This window comes from Trematomus bernacchii, unplaced genomic scaffold (genome assembly GCF_902827165.1).
Source record: "Trematomus bernacchii unplaced genomic scaffold, fTreBer1.1, whole genome shotgun sequence".
NCBI lineage: Eukaryota > Metazoa > Chordata > Actinopteri > Perciformes > Nototheniidae > Trematomus > Trematomus bernacchii.
Genome location: NW_022987547.1, coordinates 14,063,996 through 14,088,446, shown reverse-complemented (window position 1 = coordinate 14,088,446; position 24,451 = coordinate 14,063,996). Strand labels below are relative to the sequence as shown.

General features: G+C 41.9%; 1 protein-coding gene across 1 annotated transcript; it reads left to right on the top strand.

The window, feature by feature from the left end:
• Positions 1-20,363: 20,363 nt before the first annotated feature.
• LOC117476658 (putative UDP-GlcNAc:betaGal beta-1,3-N-acetylglucosaminyltransferase LOC100288842) lies at positions 20,364-21,568 on the top strand. The gene is made up of 2 exons (XM_034123337.1): positions 20,364-20,369; positions 20,450-21,568. Exons 1-2 carry the CDS (start codon positions 20,364-20,366, stop codon positions 21,566-21,568), a joined length of 1,125 nt encoding a protein of 374 aa, XP_033979228.1.
• Positions 21,569-24,451: the final 2,883 nt, after the last annotated feature.

Below are 24,451 nucleotides of genomic sequence, written 5' to 3'. Positions count from 1 at the left end.
TGCGAAAGTGTAATCTGATCTGACAAAAATATATTAATCACCACTTTTTAACACATGTCTGGTCATTGGAAATATAAAAAACAATCATTAATTGTACATCTGTAAACATCTGGTTATTCAAATCAAAGTTCATCTTTGTACGAGAGCTCTGAGAACATGTTCGTCAGTCTTCCTGACTCGTTCTCCTCCTCCCTTTATGACACAGAGGCCCTTTCTCATGTCATCAAATGTCCCTCCTCGACTCCTCGACTCCTCGGTCCTCCGGTAGTGACCCGGAAATGAATTTTAGCGCGCCATGTTGAAGGACATCTCATTTCTCGAAATGTACATCGAGGACCGAGCATCGAGCGTCGAGGAGGCTCTCTGGAGGAGCTAACCGAGGATACACTGATGGGTCCTCCACGGTCCTCCACGGCTCCTTCGTGGATGCATTTCCGGGAACAGAGATGTTTCAAAGAGTCGGACTTATCTCAGCCAATGACAGCTCTGCATGCATCCCCTGGATATTATTTTATTAACTGCTTTCATCGCGACGCGATGTTTACAGAGAGAACAGCTGTGAGGTCCGTGCAGAAAGCAGAGCAGTGTGTATAATATATATCATATCACTCAGTATAACAGGCCTACTCTCTTTATTTGCTTTAGTTTAGTAGATATCTACAAACAAAGTCGATATTTTTCTAAAACCATTTAGTGCTTCACATAATAAAATACACAACGGCTGTAGCCTGATGATATGCTTTAGGAGCTGTAGGTGCGTGTGTGTGGTGTAGGTGTGTGTGGTACAGTGTGTGCGTAGATGCAGCGGACAGACAGGTCTCAGTTGGTTTGGTGTCCTCTGCTTACTTGTAATACTTGTAAATAAAACTTTTGTCCCGTCATTTATTTCCCTCATTGTAGCGACCAGAGAGGGGGGGGGGATATATCCAGTCTCTGATAGTGTTACGTTATTATGAGAGTGCTCTGTTTGATTCTGAAATTGTATATATTTATATAAATATATACATATATGTGTGTGTGTGTGTGTGTGTGGCATAGTTTAAAGATAGCAACAGTTGGCTTCTGCTGCACTTGCTGCCCTCTCATCTGGGCGCTGTGCATAGCGCCCAGACGAGAGGGAGTAATGATACACGGGCAAGGCCAGGCAGGAAACATGTGACTTATCAGTAACTTTAGACATCGTAACACAATTTTAAACGAGATTTTATTGTAGATTATACATTTTACTGATACCAATTATATAATATTTACCTTGTTTATTAAAAATAAAAATAAAAATAAAAAATATATTTTTTAAATATATATTTTTTTATTTTTTTTATTATTTTTATTTTTAATGTGGGAAGAGGGGGGGCGGCGCCCCTAGCGCCCCTATGGGCCGGCCGCCACTGATCAGGTTTCATAGAGCCAAAACATTTCAAGTGCTACTCAACTGGCTTTAGAGTCCTTTCTTAGTATATAAGTGCTTTGTTAGCAATTCTTTGTTAGTAATTCTATCGCTCAAAGTGGAGTCGAAAGAGATGAGTTTTCAGTCTGCGCCGGAAGATGTGTAAGCTATCTGCTGTCCTGATTTCAATGGGGAGCTCATTCCACCATTTTGGAGACAGGATAGCAAACCCACATGTTTTTGCTGATGGGAACTTGGGTCCCCCTCGCAGTGCTGGTGCAGCGAGCCGTTTGGCCGATGCAGAGCGGAGTGCACGTGCTGGGGTGTACAGTTTAACCATGTCCTGGATGTAGGAAGGGCCAGATCCATTTGCAGCATGGTATGCAAGTACCATTGTCTTGAAGTGGATTCTAGCAGTTACTGGAAACCAGTGAAGGGAGCGGAGGAGCAGTGTGGTGTGGGAGAATGTTGGAAGGTTGAAGACCAGACGAGCCGCTGCATTCTGGATGAGCTGCAGAGGTCGGATGGCACATGCAGGTAGACCAGCCAGGAGGGAGTTGCAGTAGTCTAGGCGTGAGATGACGAGAGCCTGGGCCAGAACCTGCGTCGCTTTCTGGGTCAGGAGGGGACGTATCCTCCTGATGTTGTAAAGAGTGTATCTGCAGCAGCGTGTATCTGCAGCAGCGGGTTGTAGCAGTGATGTTTGCAGTGAAGGACAGTTTGTTATCTAGGGTCACACCCAGATTCCTTGCAGTCTGAGTCGGGGAAACAATAGAGGTGCCGATGTTGATTGTTAGGTCAAGAGTGGGACAATCTTTTCCCGGAAGGAAAAGCAGTTCAGTTTTGTCAAGGTTGAGCTTGAGGTGGTGAGCAGATCATCCACTGAGAGATGTCAGCTAGACAAGCAGAGATGCGTGCGACGACCTGGGTCTCTGAGCGGGGAAAGGACAGAATTAATTGGGTGTCGTCAGCGTAGCAGTGGTATGAAAAAACCATGCGGGCTAATGACAGATCTGAGCGAGTTTGCAGAGGTAACGGGCAGAGGTAATGAGGGTAAGAACCTCACTTGGAGAGAGAGGGGAAAAGGAGGTTAGTGTGTGGGTGAAAGGTGGGTCTGGTGACCCAGCGGTGAGTAAAGGTGAGTCAGAAAAAGAAGAGCGAATATCATCAACCTTTTTTTCAAAGTAGTTAACAAAGTCGCTTGACAGAAGGGAGGAGGGGGAAGGGGCTTTGGGGGGTTCTAAGAGGGTGGAAAAGATGGAAAATCGTTTTTTGGGATTAGAATAGGAAGATTGGATCTTATCTTGAAAGAAAGTGCTTTTTGCCTGAGAGATCGAAGCAGAGAAAGAGGAGGCAACACACTCACTCCCTAAGCGTCCAGAAGCGACGCTTGGTCAGGGTCCTGTGGCGTCCAGTTGTGACGCGCCAAGGCTCCTTCAGCTTCATAAACGGACGCAAAGAGCTTTCAATTGATTGCAATGTATTCCCATCTGCGGCGGTATTTGACGCTTAGGGAAGCACGGCATTCGTTTGTGTCGGAGGCTGTTAAAGGCAATGTGAGCGTCCATTCCCATTGGATAACGGAGAATTGTACACCCGGAAGTAAGTATTCCCCTTACTGTCGATTTATTTGACAGTGATATCTCCACTACTCATCAACTCAAAAACACCAGATTACTGTATCCTTGTTAATTAAACGACGGTTGTAGTGTGTGTACAATGCTTTTGTCACGTTTTCCCCTTCAATTCTGAGAAACAAGTCGTTTTCTATGAGTTTTGGATGGCCGAAGACATTACATTACCCACAATCCTCTGTAGCAACCATAGACTGTATAAAACAATTAAATAATACATTATTCCGAGTGTCCTTGCTTTTCTCTTTGAAAGTCATCACATAACGGCATTGTAATACATGTTTCGGCTGCATTAAATATTACATATCTGCCGTAGTTAACTCTATTTATAGAGCCCTGATGACAAGACTTCTAGACAAACAGGAACTGCCGCCGAAACTGAAAACTTGACGTGGATCTTAAATATATAAGCAATTAAACAACATCTTACATTTCTTTTCACACAATACATCTCCTTGCAGTATCAACACTAATTCGGCTGACTTTTATATTTGATCCAATTGGTAGATAGGCTGTATTTACGCCATAACGGTGCACAGCTGATAGAAAGGGACACCTACTGGTTAAAGCACGTTATTGCATTTTATAATTGTATTATTAGATATTAATAGGATCCCTATAAAGTATATTCTTTACTCGTTGTTATTCTCTACTAATAGTTAATTAAAGACTGTATATAATGACTATTTTGCACATCCCATTCAAGATTTCAAGATTTTCTAAGGTTTATTGACATTAAAGACTGTATATAATGACTATTTTGCACATCCCTTTCAAGATTTCAAGATTTTCTAAGGTTTATTGACATATCATATTATACACAACTACGGTGTAGTTATGCAATGAATGAAAAACTTGGGTCGCAGGTTCCTCAACAGTGCATTACAAGACATCTATCAATATGTGTGTACCTCCACCATTACATTGTCATATTCTGCACATTTCTTATACTATCTACATACATCTTATAAGAGTATAATACATATGTATAATATCAGTTAAAATAAGTGCTTAAACATAGTTAACATTGCAGGAAAGCAATATATTAGTGCAAAGATAAAATGTCAGTATCAAAACAGTGTGGCAATATAATAACAAACTGGCTCGTCAATTACCCAGCCCTTTGACATCAATTGTACATATATCTGCAGGAAACGCATTGCATTATTATTATTATTCTCATCTTATGGAAAAGCATACATTGGGTTGAAAATAAAGCACTGCTTCTCAAGGGTGCAAACACAAGCTTATATTACTGTATCAAATCCTATAATAAAAAAGTCAATTGAGGTTAAAATGTTATTCTTGAAAACAGGAGTTGACAGTTGTCTGTGATTTGATAGGAAGTCCCTAAGAAGCTACTTAATGAGGATTTCTTTTGAATAGACTCCGTGCTCATACTGTATATTTGTATATTAATATGAGTATATTATTATGTTAAATGTGTGTTAAAGACAATGGGATGAGGTTGAAAGCTCTTTAAAAAGCTTTTGTATACCATCTTTACTGTGATAAATACATACATGTTAAGCATACACACCTGAAGAACTACGTTACACACACACAGGTTAGTCTGTGTACCGCTGCACTGCTGCTGGTTTAAACAAAGACAGTCATGATGCTAGTGCCGTGCAGCAGACCATCTTCACTGTGTGTTGTCGCCCAGAACCGCACCATACAGGTGAAAAAAGACAACACACAACATGTCTGTATCTCTTTCTCTATGAGGGTTAGGATAACAATGAAAGTTAAGACTGGCTGGCTGGTTGTGGTATGTCAAAACTCAAATGATGTGGCAGATGTGTTTTAGAGGTCCATACAAATGTAAATGAATAAAACTGATTACGGAAAAAAGTATTGCACGGTAAATAGGCTCAGCAGTTAACACACCCTTATTATATATCCTCCTGAGAGGAACTCAGTACACTAACTCCTAAGATGTTCCCTTACTATAATTAATTAAAAATATTGAACTCACAACACTGGTAATTACAAACTTAACCATTTCTCTTTCTATAAATAGTGCTTGTGTTGATGGACGCCATTTTGAAATACAATGAAATGACCTTTTGCAAAGCCACATATTTGGGGTGGGACACAATAAATAAAGCTTCGCCAGTTTATAACCGATGAAAACATGATGGTATCAGAATAATCACTTACATGTGATGTATAGGATGCTACACAGGTCACTGTAAAGATAAAGTGTCAGAGGAGAAATAAGCAAGATACATTATCTGTTTAATCGCCATGTAGGTTCTCTTTTATTTATCAGCAGCAGATCAATAAGTGTCAGTAGTATCAAACAATATAATAACAGTGGCAATATATATATATATAATAACAATAATAGGTAGGCTCAGCAGCAGACACACCTTAGTGCAAAGTAATGCGTCAGTATTAATAACAGTGGCATATATATATATATTATAATAATACAAAATTGACTGTCCCAGAGGTGGGGACAGTCAATTCCCCACAGGCAATTTGGGGTGAAGTGTCTTGCCCAGGGACACAACGACATGCTGACTGCAGTGGGGTTTGAACCTGTGCTCCCCTGATCCGAACAGCAACGCACTCACCCACTGCGCAACACGCCTCCCAACAAGTCATTGTATAGTTTATTAACGACGATTTTCTTTTCTTTTTAATTGCAGGCCTGTTGGATTTAACCAGCTCGCTTAGCACTGCCAGAAGCCCAGCCTGAAAGGTATTTTGTTGCTCCACCCGGAGCGCCGACACCTCCACCTGGCGCGCCGCCACCTCACCGCCACCTCACCGCCACCTCACCATGATGGTGTCCAGGAAGCTGTCATCCCGTGCCCCCTTTCCTAAGAGGAGAAATAAGCCAAGTAGTTTTTACAACATACTAGGAATGTGTTTACTAGCAGGTTGTCAACAGAGACAACATTGGACATGGTGCAGGCAGGGACAGTGTACAAAATGCAGGTGTAAAGTAAAAGATAAGATAGGATCAAATAGCTGACGCTCAAAGTGCCCTTATTTATTGTTTTGTGCTTGATGTATGCTTGAACTTTTTTCTTTTTTTTTTTGTCAAAAAATGATTAAGAGTTTTCTTACCGGAAGTCATGTGACCTCTAGCCCCGGATGTTTACGTTTTTGAGAGAGTGAAAAGGGCGCGGAAAGTGTAAACGATGTATGTTCACGGTGTTTCATAATTGTACCAAGAAAGAAATAAACGTGATTAGTGGACATCAGTTCGATGCGTAACCTTCTTTCAAGGCCAGAGTAATTACAGTGTGTTTATATGTACCTTTGCGTTTGGTTGTTGGAAAGTGAAGTAAACAGATATGGTTCTAAACTGTATTGAAGTAAACATGTATTATTTTGAATTGTATTTTAGTGAACATGTATTGTTTGAACTGTTTTAAGTAATCACACATATAGATATTGTATTCTCACTTACAACTCACTGACCCAGAGATCCTGTTACACACACATACACCTCCTTCCACTAGCACACACACACATATTCTTTTCAAGGTTCTTTCTGGGCATCATTATGTTTGTGCACAATGTTTAATTGTCTGAGAAGGAATAGTTTATGTGAAATATTCCATGGGAAAGTAAGGGAGTGGATATCGGGGCAGAGATAAGATTGACTTTGCCCCTGTTGAACTTCAGAATCTCACGTTCTGGTCGGAACTCTGATTCGCTGTATTGGACCCGACCAGAAGTGAATCCAACCAGTAGAAACACCTGGGGGAGTGAGCAGATCACACAGCTCCTCCCCACGGACTCTCTAATTTGCTTCGGAGTAAAATGGGAAGGAAGAAGTCAACACATCTCCGCCCCAAAATATGAATATGAATACTGTTGTTTTTGCATGTAAAATGCTTCTTGTTTGCTGACTCGCTGGTCCCGATACCTGTATCCGCATCGCAGCAGAAACCTGAAGTCCGGAGTACTCTGTAAAACTTGTATACGTGTTTTGTTTCTTACCAGTAAACTCAGATAATTGTTATAACTTTTAATTCCGGTGTTTTCAATTCCTTTCTTTATTAAATAGAGATCAGCCTCATCTAATGAACGGCGCGTAGCGGAGGGGGGGGGGGCTCTCAGCCACCACCTAGGTGTTTTGCTACAACAAATGGTGACCCCGACGTGATGAGTGCTGATCTCTAGAAAGGAACACCGACAGCCAGCGGACGGAATTCAGTCCAGGGGGAGGACACCGAGATACCGTTGACAACTAAACCAAGCGCGCTATATACAAAAGGTGAGCAGACACCTGTTTTGACTATCAAAAATCTGTGATTGATTATACTAAACAATTTAGAGTTGTCAGCGGCGTTCTCAGTGTTCTTAGTCACGTAGGAAATACAATACATATTCTAGTTGGGATAGTGGGATAGTGCTTAGAGTCAGGTAGCGCATTCCTGTACCTAAGGCACAAAGTGTTTGTAAGAGGCGGGTAGCTAAGTCCCGTGCCTTAACTCACTAAAAACGAAGACTGCAAGTTTGTAAAAAACAGATAGGTTAAGTTCCCCGTAGGTCATGATAAGATTGATTAATACGGTTGGCTTGTAGTGCTTTAATTGAAGGCTGCGGGGGCGTAAAAAACAGAAGGGTTAAATTCCCCGTAAGTCAATTAAAGATTGATTAATACGGTTGCCTTCGTAGTGCTTTAAATGTATACAATTGCTGTAATTGTTATATTGTGGGTGATACAAGAGGAGAGAGACACGACCTCCAACTAATTATTTGGAACGACCGAATCTCATCACAACTCTTGCTGTGGGGTTAATCAGGCTCATTAAACGTGACGATAAAGAGATTTTGTTGACTGGGTTCCGACTCCTTGCCTGAAGCCGCAATCGCCGTAAGGGGGTTGTAGAAGCTTGCTTCAGGAAGTCACGCTATCTGTTGAAATATACATCGCACAATAAAAATCTGCCTGACTGTATGGGGATAAAATGTGTGTAAAACTGCAAACATAATTTAAGAACACCACTCTGTACACAGTACATACTTAGAAAATAAGTAGTACACGGAGATAGAATTCAGATAGTACAAAGTCTGTATAAGGGAATAGACTCTGTGTGATTTTTTAAGTCAAATCTGTGTAATAATTGAGAGAAAAGCATAGAAGTAGAGTTGCGTGGAGACAAGACTGCAGTCTCAGACAGAGAGGAGAGGCTCATTCGTGGTCAGCTGCTGCCCTCTGGTGGCGAACAGGGAGTGTTACAATATTCTGAACTATTGCACACTGGATATTTAAAATTAAAGACAGGGCATTCAAATAAATACAATAAGGACGTTAAGAGTAAAGACAAGAATTGTCCAGTATATTAAATAAATACAAACGAACACATATCAACATAGTCAGATAATATAAACGAGGTCAATCATGGAAGGAGATTTTGAAAAAATTATATAAGCGTTCCAATTTCCGGAAGCTCCCGCGAGCAACTGGTCAGGTGCTACCATATGGTGGCCAATAGGGTGTGGCACAAAACAAACAGAGACTAATGATAAATTAAGGTTTGGCTCCATCTGCTGGACATATTGTATATTATATTATTTTTAGAATTTGAACGAGAATAACAAATAGGTGTCTCAGTACCAGGGAGTCTACTAGAACAGTGGGGGCAGACAGAGAGATTGATCGTTAGTGGGATCAAACTGGGGGACCGGAAGAAGGCTGACATTTAATGACTGATATATAAGGCTCGATATTTCTGAAAATGAGAACACCGTTAACGGCATCCTATTTCAGAAAAAGGGGGGATGTAGATCAGGCAATATGTATGTGAGATTATTACGTTTTTAAGAGAAATTGATAAATTTAAAATAATCTAGTGTTGGTTCTTTTTTGTTTTGTTTTGTTTTGTTTGTTTGTTTCTTTTTTGTTCGGTTTTGTTTTATTTTTGTTTTATTTTTTATTTTTTTTGTTTATTGTTTTCTGCATAGTCTCTTGTCCACACTCCAGTCTAGTTGGTGGCGGTAATGCACCTACAAGTTGGTTTGCCAACCGCCAATAAACACTAAAGAAGTAGAAGAGATGAGTTCAAAACCATATTTCCAGCAACTTAAGGGCTTGGTATGAGACTTCTCCACACAGGTTGCTGACGCCAAAGGGGGACCCGAGAAACACGAGGCCAATACAGCAGAGTTCGTCTGGCTGAAAGTCATCAGGCCTAAGTGACTCAACCCCAGGTTTTCCGGCCCCTACCGAGTGACCCAAAGGACCTCCCATGCCGTCCGCCTAGAAGGAAAGGGAGACAACTGGTACCACTGGAGCCAGTGTGCGGTCGGGAAAAACACCTGCGAGGACCCTAGACGACATCAGGACAGATCTGGCCCTCGTCAAGGCAGTCGACCCAGGAGGCGCCATCAGCGGACCGGAGGAGGAGGATCGGGAGGACATCTCTCCAGCAGTCGACCCAGGAGGCGCCATCAGCGGGCCGGAGGAGGAGGATCGGGAGGACATCTCTCCAGCAGTCGACCCGGAAGCCGCCATCAGCGGGCCGGAGGAGGAGGATCGGGACATCTCTCCAGCATCGACCCGGAGGCCGCCATCAGCGGGCCGGAGGAGGACAATCCAGACACATCTCTCTAGCAGGCAGCCCAGAAGCCGCCGTCAGCGGGCTGGGGGGACAAAGACACGGCAAACCAAGACGGCATAGGGAACTCCACTTCCCGCTGAAAGAGGTTGAGAGAGCCGGTGTGGAACTTTGTTTAATAATCAATTTTTTAAGGAACTTTGTTTAATAATCCATTTTTTGAGGAACTTTCAACTTTATTTTTATATCCCATAATTTAAGGGATTTGTATTTTTTATTCTACAGAACTATGTGTTACCAAAAGAGGGAAACGTTTAATAATGTCTTTTCTAATTTCTGTGGCTACTTTTATTGCCATTTTAGTGACATGTGGTTGTTGTTGTGTGCCTTGTATCCGTTCATTGTGTGTTAGACTCATCAGTTCCACCATTGAGGGAAAAGTTGCCCTTTCCCCTTCGTACCAAATGCCCTTGTTGGCTTATGCGTCGGAGGAGGAAGAGTACGATGACTCAACTGACAAGGACGAACTTTTTAAACATATTTTATTCTCCCTCCACTGTCATAAGAAGTTGTTGTAGTGGGACAGACACAGTAGAAAAGAATGACAGTGGTTATGTTCCAAATGCTATATGTTGATCTCGTGAGGTGAGATCAAAAGAGGGATTGAAGTAAACAGATATGGTTCTAAACTGTATTGAAGTAAACATGTATTATTTTGAATTGTATTTTAGTGAACATGTATTGTTTGAACTGTTTTAAGTAATCACACATATAGATATTGTATTCTCACTTACAACTCACTGACCCAGAGATCCTGTTACACACACATACACCTCCTTCCACTAGCACACACACACATATTCTTTTCAAGGTTCTTTCTGGGCATCATTATATTTGTGCACAATGTTTAATTGTCTGAGAAGGAATAGTTTATGTGAAATATCCCATGGGAAAGTAAGGGAGTGGATATCGGGGCAGAGATAAGATTGACTTTGCCCCTGTTGAACTTCAGAATCTCACGTTCTGGTCGGAACTCTGATTTGCTGTATTGGACCCGACCAGAAGTGAATCCAACCAGTAGAAACACCTGGGGGAGTGAGCAGATCACACAGCTCCTCCCCACGGACTCTCTAATTCGCTTCGGAGTCAAATGGGAAGGAAGAAGTCAACACATCTCCGCCCCAAAATATGAATATGAATACTGTTGTTTTTGCATGTAAAATGCTTCTAGTTTGCTGACTCGCTGGTCCCAATACCTGTATCCGCATCGCAGCAGAAACCTGAAGTCCGGAGTACTCTGTAAAACATGTATACGTGTTTTGTTTCTTACCAGTAAACTCAGATAATTGTTATAACTTTTAATTCCGGTGTTTTCAATTCCTTTCTTTATTAAATAGAGATCAGCCTCATCTAACGAACGGCGCGTAGCGGAGGGGGGGGCTCTCAGCCACCACCTAGGTGTTTTGCTACAACAAAAGGGAGATGAGGAGGCGCTACCGTGGATTTCCGGAGGGGAAAGCTCACTGATTTCCAATTCAATGGGAATCAGCTCGTTGCCTCAAACACACGATTAGTGCCATGAGTTAGTGAAGCAAATTACAGAACATGGCACACTTATTCACAAGTCAAAACGTTTTTATAGCGTCCAAGAATAGCTAGCGAGCTAGCTAGCTAGATGTTATTAGCTAGCTCGGTTCCGGCCTGCTAACAGTGTTACCCAATTCAACCTAGCATTGCTAACTCCATCTACAGAGCAAATAAAAGTACATCTGAGACCAGTATTGTGCAGATTAAAACAGTGCAGTGCATGTAGTATATTTTACCTAATTCGTCGTCGTCCTTGGGCAATTCAACCGTCATTTCATCCTCTCACCCCATCGTGCCAGAATCGATGGTTTTTGCTGTGCCGGAGAATGAGGGTCTGTGGCCGAGCAGAGCATCCAAACGATCGTACCACTTGCTGGTCTTCCGACCGTTACCACTCTTGTTATTATGGTCTTTTATTTGTTTGTAGTCCTGCTTTAGTTTCTTTTTTTTGTCCCGGCATGAGTGTGCGCTGTGGAAGATTCCCATGTCGGCTAACTTTACCGAACAACGCTGATACATTTTCCAGTTGGAAACTGCCTTCAGTAGAAGCTGCTGGATCCCATCCTCCGAGTAAATCGCCAGACGTGCCGACACATCCTCATTACTCCACCGCTCCGATGATTTTCGTATTATTATTGTTGCCATAATAACTGCTTTCACAAAAGTACTCTCGTTGGTGCGCTGGGCTAATAATGCCAGCAAATACAATGGCCGCTCCAAAAAGAAATTCAGAGTTAAACGGGGCGTGGTTTGCATTCCGCACAGCCAATCAGACGTGTGAACTTTTTTCTCCCACGAAAGTCCCTGCTCTCTAGCAGGGACTGAAAACGGGGTAAAAATGGTTCTGATGAACTAATTTAGTTCCTGGGGCTTTTTGGTGTGAACGCAAATATATCGTAGTTCTGATGAACTATTGTGGGAAAAGTACTCCGGTGTGAACGCGCTAATGGTGTGGTCAGAGTGGCCCAATGCAGCGTGGGGGACGGCGTGATAGGCTCCCTTGATGGTGGTGTAACAGTGATCCAATATATTCCCCTCTCTGGTGGGGCATTTAATAAACTGTTTATATTTTGGGAGTTCGTGGCTGAGGTTGCCTTTGTTAAAGTCACCAAGAACAATAACTAGGCAGTCCGGATAGGTCCTCTCCACACACAGTATCTGGTCGGCAAGTGTGCTCTCTGCCTCCTGGACATTAGCATGTTGTGGAATGTACACACCGTGTCACGATCCGCTCTGAGCAGCTGGAAGCCTCCCAGCTGCAGCGCCAAGTCAGGAATCGATCCACACAGCCAGTTCTCAGTGAAGCACAAAACACAAGATGAAGAAAAGTCTCTGTTTCTACTAACCAGTAGCTGAAGCTCGTCCAGTTTATTGCTTATGGAACGCACGTTGGAAAGAAATATTCCGGGTAGCGGCGTGCGAAGTCCGCGTCTCCGGAGACGCACCAGTGTCCCGGCCCTTTTCCCTCTCCTGTGGCGTTTGAGTGCTCGAATGCAGGTTAGGGAACCAACCAGTGGCGGCCGGTCCATAGGGGCGCTAGGGGCGCCGCCCCACCTCTTCCCATATTGAAAAAAAAATAAATAAATTAAAATTAAAATTAAAAAAAAAAAAAAAATATATGTTTAAAAAAATATATATATTTTTATTTTTATTTTTAATGAACAAGGTAAATATTATATAATTGGTATCAGTAAAATGTATAATCTACAATAAAATCTCGTTTAAAATTGTGTTACGATGTCTAAAGTTACTGATAAGTCACATGTTTCCTGCCTGGCCTTGCCCATGCACCTTCTCTCGTCTGGGCGCTAAGAGAGGAGCCTTCAACCAGTGCAGCAGCAGCCACTAGCAGCTGACTGTTGCTATCTGTAACGTGTAAACTATGCCGCGAAAATATAATTTCAGCCAATCAGCGTCGTCAAAGATGACGGTCACCGGGCGCCAATGTCAGCGCCCAGTGCAGTCTGTGAGTAGTTTGGACAGTGACTCGTATCCGGTTGACGCAGTAGTTGATGAGGATGGCTTCGTGTGCAGGTGGAGTCTCCGGACCTCGGTCCCCGCCTAATTCTGTTCAAGAGCTAATCTCCAATCCTTTCGAAAGGAGAAGTTTGGCAGATAAATTGTTGCTTAAAGACCTTGGACCGGACCAACCCGATTTGAATATATCGCAGCAATCTCGTGAAAAAGACAACATTTATACACGAGGCTTCACAAGTAGCTGGTACACAAGAAAGGCTTGGCTAGCTGGATGCAAACAGGTAAATGCTGTCTTTTGTTTCCCATGCTTGGATATCACTTTATATGTAGAGAGGAGGTTTCCCATGGTTGTTAGAAGTTTATTAATAAGTGGGCATTTATCACAGAAGTGATTGTCTCCACGTTTGTTGCATTGTCTGTGATGTATTTTCCAACGGTTATAGCTCCTGTTCTGTCCCAGCAACACTACACGGTTTGCAGCTCCACCACATTTTTGGTTTATCTTCGGTGTCGCTTAAAATCTGCTTCCCATCGGACTAAAACCTCCACGTAATCTGAAGACAGATACTTGAAGTTATTTAAACCTTTTGCAAACTTTGTTCTTTCTTGCTCTAGCCTTGCCAGTTACATTGTACATAACACATATATTATCATTATGCTGACTGGTTGTTCGTGTTAGACGATGTAGCTTTTTCATTTCTGAGTTATTGCTATATGTAAATAAGCCTGTTTGTAAATAATCCTCAGAGAAACAAAGAAAAAACACAATTTATGACATTTTGTGCTGTGGTTATTTTTTTTAAATTGCATTTATTCACAGTTCAGTTTGAAATGCTGTAGTGACTTGTATTGAAGCACTTAAATATTTATAATTAATGCTACTGAAAAGATGCTATTAATTTTATATCTCACATGCAGTTCACTGTAAAGCTACTTGGTGAAGGTGTTGGTTCATAAAACATGAACAGTTTTAAGAAAGAAAAAAACAGACCAGTTCTGAGAACACAAATTCCTGGTAAAGTAGTAGATGTTCAGGTTGATAAATAATATTTTCCACACTGAAGATTATGGAGGTATTGATCAGTCTTCTCATATTTTTAAGCCTCGATTTCTCCTTTCCCCCCCCTCTAACATCACCAGAAGTCATCATTTAAGGGGTCATTTCTCGAAAAAAAATTCCGGGGGGAAACCCCCCGGGTAGGTCACTTACGGTACGTCAAGAGCCCCACCAAAAAAAAAGACCACCGGCCGCCACTGGAACCAACCATAACCAAAATAACAACCACGATGCAATATCCTTTTCAATTTCAAAGAACACAAATTGGGTTATTTACAGGTGTTGTTTTGTGTGGTAGAGGGTCGCTTTCATTGATGTGTTTTGCACCCCGGGCCGTTGTTTTGATATTCCGCTGAAGTATACGCTGTGACGTAATAACTCTTTTTCTTTTTTTTTCCGAGGGAAGGGGTGGGGGTCAGAGGGCCTAGGTATAAAAGTCACGGCTCGCCACTGTGTTCTTTGGTGTCAGTTTGGTGTGTCAGGGCCTAATGTAACCGACCTGCTGCTGCCCTTTGGAGCGTCCACATGCAAGCAGTGAGCTCTGTGAAGAGAAGACTGTCAGCTAAACGCTGCTGTGATTTAACGCCATATTATGTTCCAAACCACATCAAGCATTATTCTGAAACAGTATGGAGCTCAAAAGCTTTCTCTCTCACAGGTTTACCACAAGTTGAGTGAGTACCTTTTATATCCTGCTTCTTTACACATACTCTCTGCAGTACAGGTTAGCTCTGAGCAGGCCCTGCACCGTGGGAGGGCCAGAGAGGGCCAGGCCCTCCCATTTGACATTTCTGCCCTCCCCCAATAAACAAGTTTATTTATTTTTATTTAGTTTTATAAATAAACTGTGAACTTTAATGCTACGATTTATGTGATGTCAGATAGTAACTACAAAAAAAATCGTAGACTACGTCAAATAAATGAATGTGTCTTTTGTGATTCATCCACATTTAGACCAATCACAGCGTCACACTACTCTGCCGCCTATTCTGGATTTGTTTTTTATTGTGCATTCTGTAGACTCCCATTTCTGTGTAAATGACACAATGGACATCAGGTTTTTGCGACTGGAAACACGCATCACAGACTGATAAAGGACTGCTAAGACTACTAATCAAAAGAACACATTAAATGTGAGAGTTTGTGGAGAGAGAGACAGATACGCGAAGAAACAAGTAAGGAAATAAGTACTTTGGTGCACACAGATCAGCTGGCACGAAACCATTATTACGTGTCAGCTGTCGTTGATATGATAGCTTTTTTAGCTGTCAACCAACTCCCTCTCAGAGGTGACCACGATTCACTCCACAGCATGTCCGAGTCAGGCAGTGGGCTCTTCCGATCGCTGTTTTAGTATACGTTGCACAAAGACGCAGAGTTGGCCAAAATAATGGAAACCATTTCCAGCACAGCGACATACACCTCTCACGACATGCAAAATGCAATAATCGAACTAATGAGCACCTTAGTGACTGAGCATATTGTCGAAGAGATAGGGGATGCGGTGTATTCTATTAAAGTCGACAGAACCAGGGATCCCACCGGGCGGGAGAATATTTTATTTTACTTTATTTGTGTATTTATCTGTGTATTTATTTGCGATAGGTGTGCGTCTTTACGCAATGCTGTTGGCCATGCTGTTTGATTGGATCTATAGAGAACCGCAGTGACGCGTCCTAAAACCCGGAAGTAAACTTCTTCCGGTTCCTTCGACAAAAATGCAATGCAATTCGATTTGTTCTGGCGCCGGGTCTGGCTCTGAGTGTTAGCGATGCTTGCTAATGTAAACACAGACCATATTATTACTTCAAAACACGTCGCACATTGTTTCTGATACAGCACATAGCTTGACATGTTCTTTATTCAGTGTTTACCGCTATAACAGAGCCATTATATGAGCCATTATATGTATTATATATCCATATATACCCAGTCTCACGGCATTTCTGTCACGATCTGTCTGTGTTGTGTTTTGTCTTGTCTTTTTCTGTCTTTGGTTTGGTAATTGCTGATATATTTATGATCCACGTCACGTTTTCAGTTTCGGCGGCAATTCTTCCAGTTTGTCTAGAAGTCTTCTAATCAGGGCTCTATAAATAGAGAACTACGGCAGATGTGCAATATTTAATGCAGCCGAACCGTGTATTACAATGCCGTTATGTGATGTCTTTCAAAGAGAAAAGCAAGCACACTCGGAATAAAGTATTATTTTCTTTTTTTTTTAAATGTTTTCGGAACACCATATCAGAATCAGAATCAGAATACCTTTATTATTCCCACAGAGGGGAAATTTGCATTGTTACAGCAGGAAAGAGCCACAGACAGCTTAATGTTACATATGTTAAAAAAAATGTACTAAGTTATGATATAATAAAAATATAATAAAAAAAATAAAACTAAAGAAAAAAATACTTTTCAAATTACAAATCCTGTAACAGTTCTTAGGATTTAGCAGCCAGGTATATATTACACAGTTATTAATGGCATGTGTATATTATGTATATATTGCACATATAGCACATATTGCTCATAGTTTGATGGTATTTAACAGCAGCAAGTTACACAATTTACAAAATACAAAATGCAACAAACACAAACACACCTTGTAACGGTTCTAAGGATTTAGCAGCCAGGTATAAATAAAACAGTTATTAACGGCATATATATATTGCACATATAGCACATATTGCACATAGTTGATTGGTCCCAACGTGCATTGCGGCTAAAACATCCAATCACCGAGCTTCAACCATAGCTGAGGATCTTGGGTAATCAGTTCAGCGGGTGTGTATCGCCTACGTCTGTTTCCGGTGACTTTATTTTGAAATTCAGTCAACAAATAAATAAAAACAAGGATAATTGTGTGTTATTGTTGAGTAAATAACAGTGTGTTATTTAGAAAAAGGAAAAAAATATTTATTTCTGAGGCTCTGAGCCCCATTTATTTTCCTCACAGACGGCAACAAAAGTCCGACATTATGCGATTTAAAATATAACAATAATCGTGGCTTGATATTAAGTAAGAAAATGTTTTTATGAACCACACAGCTTCCGGTCTTCCAAGACCCGACCGGACAAAAAGACGTGGTGCAGGCACTACCAATAGAAATACATTGCTTTTAAAATCGTTCTGTGTGACACGAAAAAAAGGGGAAAATCGTGTTGGTGAACACGAATCAATAGATTAACCTCTTAAGCCCTGAGCCTGTTTTTCAGGTCTCAGGCTCGAAAATGACATTCCCAGAACAAATGACCATATCTTCCCTTCTAAAAGGGTTAAATTAATAATCTTTGTTCTCAAAGTAATGATTAACCTGTGAGTTGGATGTAGAAAAGTCAGAATCAATATAGATGTTTTTTATTTTAAAGAAAATTCAGATTGAACATAGTAAAAAACTGTAAATTATAGTGTCCGTCCAAAAATTCTTTTTTACTTATAGTGAAAACTACCCTTGGATGATGGATTAGTAGACTAAAAGCTTTAGGAATCCAAAGTACAACATATAATAAGTACCCTGTATCAAGATTGATGCAAAACAAGTGATATTTGACCTTTTTAGAGAGATTTAGCAAAAGAAACCCACTTCTGGGGTCATTTGGGCGGATTTTCCATATCTCTGGCCCCCCTTGGTTGATTTTGATGAATGAAATCTCTTTATAACCGCTCGAGCCAATGGAATCGAGGGGAAGTTCTACACACACCAACACATTAACAAATAAGGAGTGAGAGTGACGCGTGGCCAAAACCGGAAGCTGCGCACACTCTGTTGGCTACCATTAGCAGCTAACTTTTTTGCTCCGATTTTTACATAAAAATGGAATTATGGATTATAAATAATTTTTTCAAATGCACAGATACATTATTAACCTATGGATCAACCGATTCAGCCGCGTTTTTCTCGCTTTAATGCCATTGAACACGTCTTTTGATCAGATTGACAGCTACGGTGAGATGATCTGCCGTAAAAGCTCCGTAAAGGTACGTGTTGTGATGTCTGTGTTTGCTTCCCCTGTCGCGAGTTCGGATCGCTCAGTGATGATACTATACCTATATAATCTGTGGAGTCTCAGCCGCCTGCTGGTAAGGAGAGTTATTGCCACTTACGCATGCGCAGTTCGTACGTGCTTCTTGGCCGTCGGCTGAGTGTGGCTGAGTGTGGGTGTGTTCCAGTGCGACACACTGCCAAAACGCAGAGACGCGATGCAACAGTCGGGGTCCGTCTGTGTCAGTTCTTTGTTGTCAGATTGGTGTGTCCGGGCCATTACACGAAATGCCGTGAGACTGGGTTGTATATATATAACAACTTTACTCTAAGTCCCTCCCGTAGACATCCTGCTGAATACACAGACACACAGCTGAGGGAGGGGATTCAGCTAGCAACTGTATATGGGGACGATAGGTTGGGACGTGGGCGGGACGTTGCCAAGAGTTCAACGTAAAGCCAGCCCACATTTTAGTAATGACGTCATGACCGCAGCAAATATGGATCAGCTCCGTTGTACCTCAATTTTTAGAGATGTGGGTACGGAGGAAAAGAGAGAGGGTTGTATTTTCTGACACTTTGTGAGTCACATATTTATGTATAAAAGACATAAAAAAGTGCATTTTGCGTAATAGTTGACCTTAAAGGGTGAGAAATCTATACAATTTTCACAATTTGGGCTCTGCATTGCTCCCAGATGTGTCTGGTTTCCTTTTGCAAGCATGCATCTACTTTAGTAGGAATAAAAACACATTGGCCATGCATTATTACTAGGGCTGTCAGTCGATTAAAATATTTAATCGCGATTAATCGCATGATTGTCCATAGTTAATCGTGATTAATCGCAAATTAATCGCACATTTTTTATCTGTTCTAAATGTACCTTAGAGGGATATCTTTCAAGTTTTTAATACTCTTATCAACATATGAGTGGACAAATATGCTTTATATGTTTGTTTATTATCATTTGAACAATGACAAATATTCTCATGAATATTAAACACAACAACCTCTGAACATTACAAATATTCGCCTCAATTCAACCTGGAAGCTCTCTCATACAATAATACAGTGTGTGTGTGTGTGTGTGTGTGTGTGTGTGTGTGTGTGTGTGTGTGTGTGTGTGTGTGTGTGTGTGTGTGTGTGTGTGTGTGTGTGTGGAGACACTGTGATGGATCGTTGAGCTATGTGCAGCTCAAGGCATATATGCTCGAATGGGAGCTGCCTGGACGCTGCAATAATGTTGCGCGTACTATCCGTGCTGAGTGTGCTGACTTTTCGTACAATGTCCCACTGTCTGGCTACCTGCATAAAGTCAAGTGCTCGGCGCAGTTGTCGGCGAAATGTCATTGAAACAGCTCCTTATATCCGTTAGCGCAGCTAGCTAGCACCAGATGCTAACAACAACAACACGTAAGGTGTGCCTCGCTCGCGCGAGTCGCGCCACACATACACACTCCCTCCCGGTCCTCCCGATGGCCAGTCCGGGCCTGCCAGTGAGCGTGGAAGTGTGGTCTGCCACAAGCGGGCGGCAGGAGCGGGGCTGTCAGCATCAGCTTGTCGATGGTATTTTACACTCGATGCGCTCTGAAACTACGGCGGCCGAGGACAAAAAATACACATGCGTTAATCGCGTTAAAATAATTAGTGGCGTTAATTTTTTTTTGCGTTAACGCGTTATTAACGCGTTAACTTGACAGCCCTAATTATTACCTGTCAAGAAATGTCTTACCGAATGCAGCATTACTTAAATATTACTATCCAATTGGTTGTACCTGTAAGAAGTTAATATGAACACAAGATTAAGACTTTATTTTTAGGATTTAAAAATGTTTTTACTCAAACTTGAGCTTTAATTTAAGTTTAACTTGACTGTGAGATACTGGAGCGTAATTCAACTAATTCAATCGATAAATTCCATCAATTTGGATTTTTTTTAAGGCATTTTTGATCTAAATGTGCTTAAAACATGTCTGGTTTGAATATGTAACATCCTTGTGGATCAAACTCATTCTGGGTATCATTAAAGCTTCATGCATGATGCAGGACACACTCCTCTTGATGAAGCATGTGACTCAGGGGGCAGGGTTACATGCTGCTAGAGTTTCATGAAAGTGGAAACTCTGTCTGTCAGCAGTATTGTTGTTGAACTGACTGCAGTGGGAGTCCACTGACAGCTGATACACACAGAGGAACAACAAGGCAGGTGTCATGCAGGTACAGTGTTATTATCTGCATCCTATTCATCATAATGTCTGTTTGATTGGTGATTCATACTCTGTGTTTTTCTGCTGCAGTGCTCTCTGTGCAGGCTGCGAACCCACCAGTGGTGTTTCCTCCTCTTCAACGTCCTCCTCTTCCATGCCCTGTTGTTTGGGGCGGACTTTGTGGAGGAGTACCTCCTGCAGCCCACGCCAGGGGTTTACACTGATGGCCTGGTTGTTGACGTGAGAGAGAAAGCAAGGAAATTAGACCTGAGTAAAGCCAGGGAGAACGTGTCCCAGGCCTACCCTATCGCTAACCCAGACGCCTGCAGAAACTCGGACCTCTTCCTTCTCACCCTCGTCTTCAGCTCCCCCGCTAATGTCACCCAGAGGGATGCAGTCAGGAGGACGTGGGGAAACCAAACGCTCACTCAAGGCTTCCCAGTGAGGACACTCTTCTTCTTAGGATCAACTGAGACTTTCTCTGCACAGGAGGCTCTTATGATAGAGTCTGAGCTCCATGGGGATCTGGTGCACGGTCATGCAGTGGCTGATTCGTCCCTCCGGGGCCCAACAGAGAGGACAATCCTGGCCCTCCGCTGGGTGATCGCCTTCTGTCCTGTTGCACGTTTTGTCCTGCTGACAAAGGACTCTGTGTTTGTAAACATCCCTGGCATTGGAGGCTACTTACTCGGGCTGCACAGGCACCCTGAGGACCTTTACTTAGGACGGGTGATCCAGAGAGACTCCCCTGATAGGAACCCTAACAGTCCTGGCTACCTACCTCCAGCTCTTTACCCTAACAAGTACCTGCCCGAGTATTGTGACGGGGCGGCTTATGTCCTGTCCCAGGATGTGGTCCGGAAAGTGTACATAGCATCAGCTGCAGTCCGTGCTCCGGTGCCGGCGGATGTTTTTGTGGGTGTTTGTGCTCAGAAGGCCGGGGTGACACCGACACACAGTGCCAGGTTCTCAGGGGAGAAACACATCCACTACAACGCCTGCTGCTACCACTACCTGTTCAGCTCTGCAGGAATGGAAGGCCATGTGCTGGATACAGTTTGGGCAGATCTGGGACTGAAGGGGGGGGTATGCTCTCTGTTGCAGACATACAAAGGTGTGGTGACCTGCAAGGCCCTGACCTACCTGGAGAAACTGCCCTTCTTCAAGTCCAAGGGAGAAGCCCAGTCTCACGGTTCAGTGATAGAGTGATCGGTTCATAGGTGTTGCTTGTCAGGGAACGACAGATTGACAGGTAGATGGGTTGAGTGTAAAAATAAGTGTGTAAATATGTTTGTTTCCTTGTGTAAGTGTGTGCCAGTATTTGTATTCAACATTACATGTCACTTGTTAGATGCTTTTATCCAAAGCGACTTACATACACTCCTTTCTGTGGACAGTCCCCACAGGAGCAGTTTGGGGTGAAGTGTCTCGCCCAGGGACACAACGACATGCTGACTGCAGTGGGATCTACTTAAGTAAAAGTAGTATTACCATAGGTGTAGAAATACTTTGTTACAATTAAAAGTCCTGCTATCCAAATCTTACTTAGGTGAAAGTGCAAAAGTATTATTATTTGAATATGCTTAAACATCTCAAAATAATATATTTAATATGTTATTGAATTATAATTACGAATGCATTAATGTGACAGGACAAGACACGAGGGAAACAAGCATTAGTTCTTTTTTTGTGAGTGAATTTAATAATAAGCTGTCATGTTTATTTCCATGTTATGAGTAATGTCCCCTTGCTTTTTCTTTTAAATAACTCAGAGACCTTATTGCATTGCTTTGCTCTTATTAAACATGCAGTGAGAAAAGCAAATCCCTTTACTTTCTGGGAGATGGCAGTGAAGCACAGTCTGCACAGTCCTAAAAGGTTGATACATTTGTGAATAGAATATCTCAGAACTAGTTATATCACAAGAAAAACTACTATCCAGAATAAATTGTACCAAGGAGGACATCTAGTGCCCGGTTGAGATATAGAAACACACTGACAGGACACATTTCTTCTGGGTTTATGAATAGTTAGCAATGTATATAAAGGGATGGTTTTGTGTTATGTTTATCATCATTTCAGACACCAGAGGCAGATGCACCCTTACCCCATGTGCTAGGACTAAAATAATCCATGTTTTCTCCAAGGTGATTTGTAATTCTTTCATGAACTCTAAACACAAGGTAAATAAACTGTGAGCAAGTCGCACATTTTTTTTTACAGATAAAAAGATTTAAGGAACTATAAATAGTATCATGGAAAAACTCTTTATTTCCAACTTTAAACACAGGAGATACATCTATTTAGATCAGACAGAAAATGAATCACCGGAGAGTTTTGTTTTCACTGGAAGGTGTGATCCACCCGCAGTAAAAGTCTGTCCCACTTTCATTAGATTTTCCTGCAAATGACGCCCTTTAAATGCTGCTCAAACTACTGCTTATCTCCCTGCAGTCCACAAACGGAAAGTTTGGCCTGGATCCCTCAACCGCTAGCTAACCAAACAGAGCATCCGGGTGTCCTACAAACCTTTTCTCTTGTGTTTGACTGTCAGCGGTTCACACTACTCCACCTTGGCTCGGCTCCATTGTGTCTGCAGAGCTTTCCCTGGTTGCCTGTCTCACCTCATCAGGCCAAGGTTTTCACAGAAGAACATCTCAGCATGTCTACAATCTCTCTGGCTGCTGACCAGTCATAGCAACAATTTGTCTGGCATACCATCAGTGTAAAAGTGGGATCGCTCTGCAGGGTTAATCTGGATTTATTAGCATCAACACCTTCCATTCATGGCCTCAGCACCACACGATGGCTGACCTCTCATCTCTCCACCTGTCTCTGTGTCTGTTCATACAACAGCCCCATGATTCTTTAGTCTTTTGTACTCGCTACCATACTTGTGCTGGGAATTCCTTTCAAACCAACAGAGCTTAACAGGACATTCGGTAGGAGAGAATATTTTTCCCGGCTCTCTGGTTTTAGAGTGCTAGAAACTGTCAAAGACGCATCTCAACACAGATATTTTATTTTAGATCGATATCTTGTATCTACTGTTACAGGATTTGTATTTTGAAAACTTTTTCTTTTTTATTATATTTTTATTATATCATAACTTAGTACTTTTTTTTAACATATGTAACATTAAGCTGTCTGTGGCTCTTTCCTGCTGTAACGATACAAATTTCCCCTCTGTGGGACTAATAAAGGGATTCTGATTCTGATTCTGATTCTGATTCTGATTCTGATTCTGATTAAGGCTCTGTCTATCGCCTAGGACCCACTGATGGAAGCCCTTGCATTTTCAGCATTATAAACGTAATATATGCGACGACACTCTGGGGGAATGGATACAGTTTGGATCTCTGGGAAGTGAGAAAGACATTTTTAAGATTAAGAGGCTTATTTGTCACAATATCTACAGCGTAGTTGTTAAGAATTAAAATCTTAAATCCCAGCCTCTTCAAACAGTACAACATACAATATACTTAAAAAAAACTATAAAAAAGAGAGATATAAAATAGTGCGAATTACTTAATGTTACAAATGAAATGAATAAGGAATAAGTAAAGTATATACATAGGAAGTAGCATGAGACAAAACAAGAAAGCGGAAAGACACATATCCTATAATCGCCAAATATTCCTTAAAATAGTTTGAGTCAGAAATGCATATCAGCTGTGGACCTGTCCACACTTCCCGAAAAAACCCCATAAAAGACCAAAACTGCTACTGTAGGATTGAAAAAGTTGCAGTAATTCTTCACACAAAGTCATCAACATAAAAAACTGTCTCAAAAACTCGGTCGAGGTCTGGAAGGAGTTTCCAAGAGAAAGTGGAAACAGGGTCTGCAGAGCGGGAAATCCATCAGAACCCCCCCCCCCCCCCAAACCACATGCACACATCAACACATGCATGCATACACACACACACACTCCTAACAGCCTGCAGAGATTGTTAGTGTGAGGTCGAGGGGTCGGTAAGCTGCATGTGGGTGGTGCAGCTCTGATGAAAGCCTCCCCTCAGAGACACGCAGGGAAGGACTCATCCAACCAGAGGAAAAGGGTTTTATTTAGGCTGTTTACTCTGACAAAACAA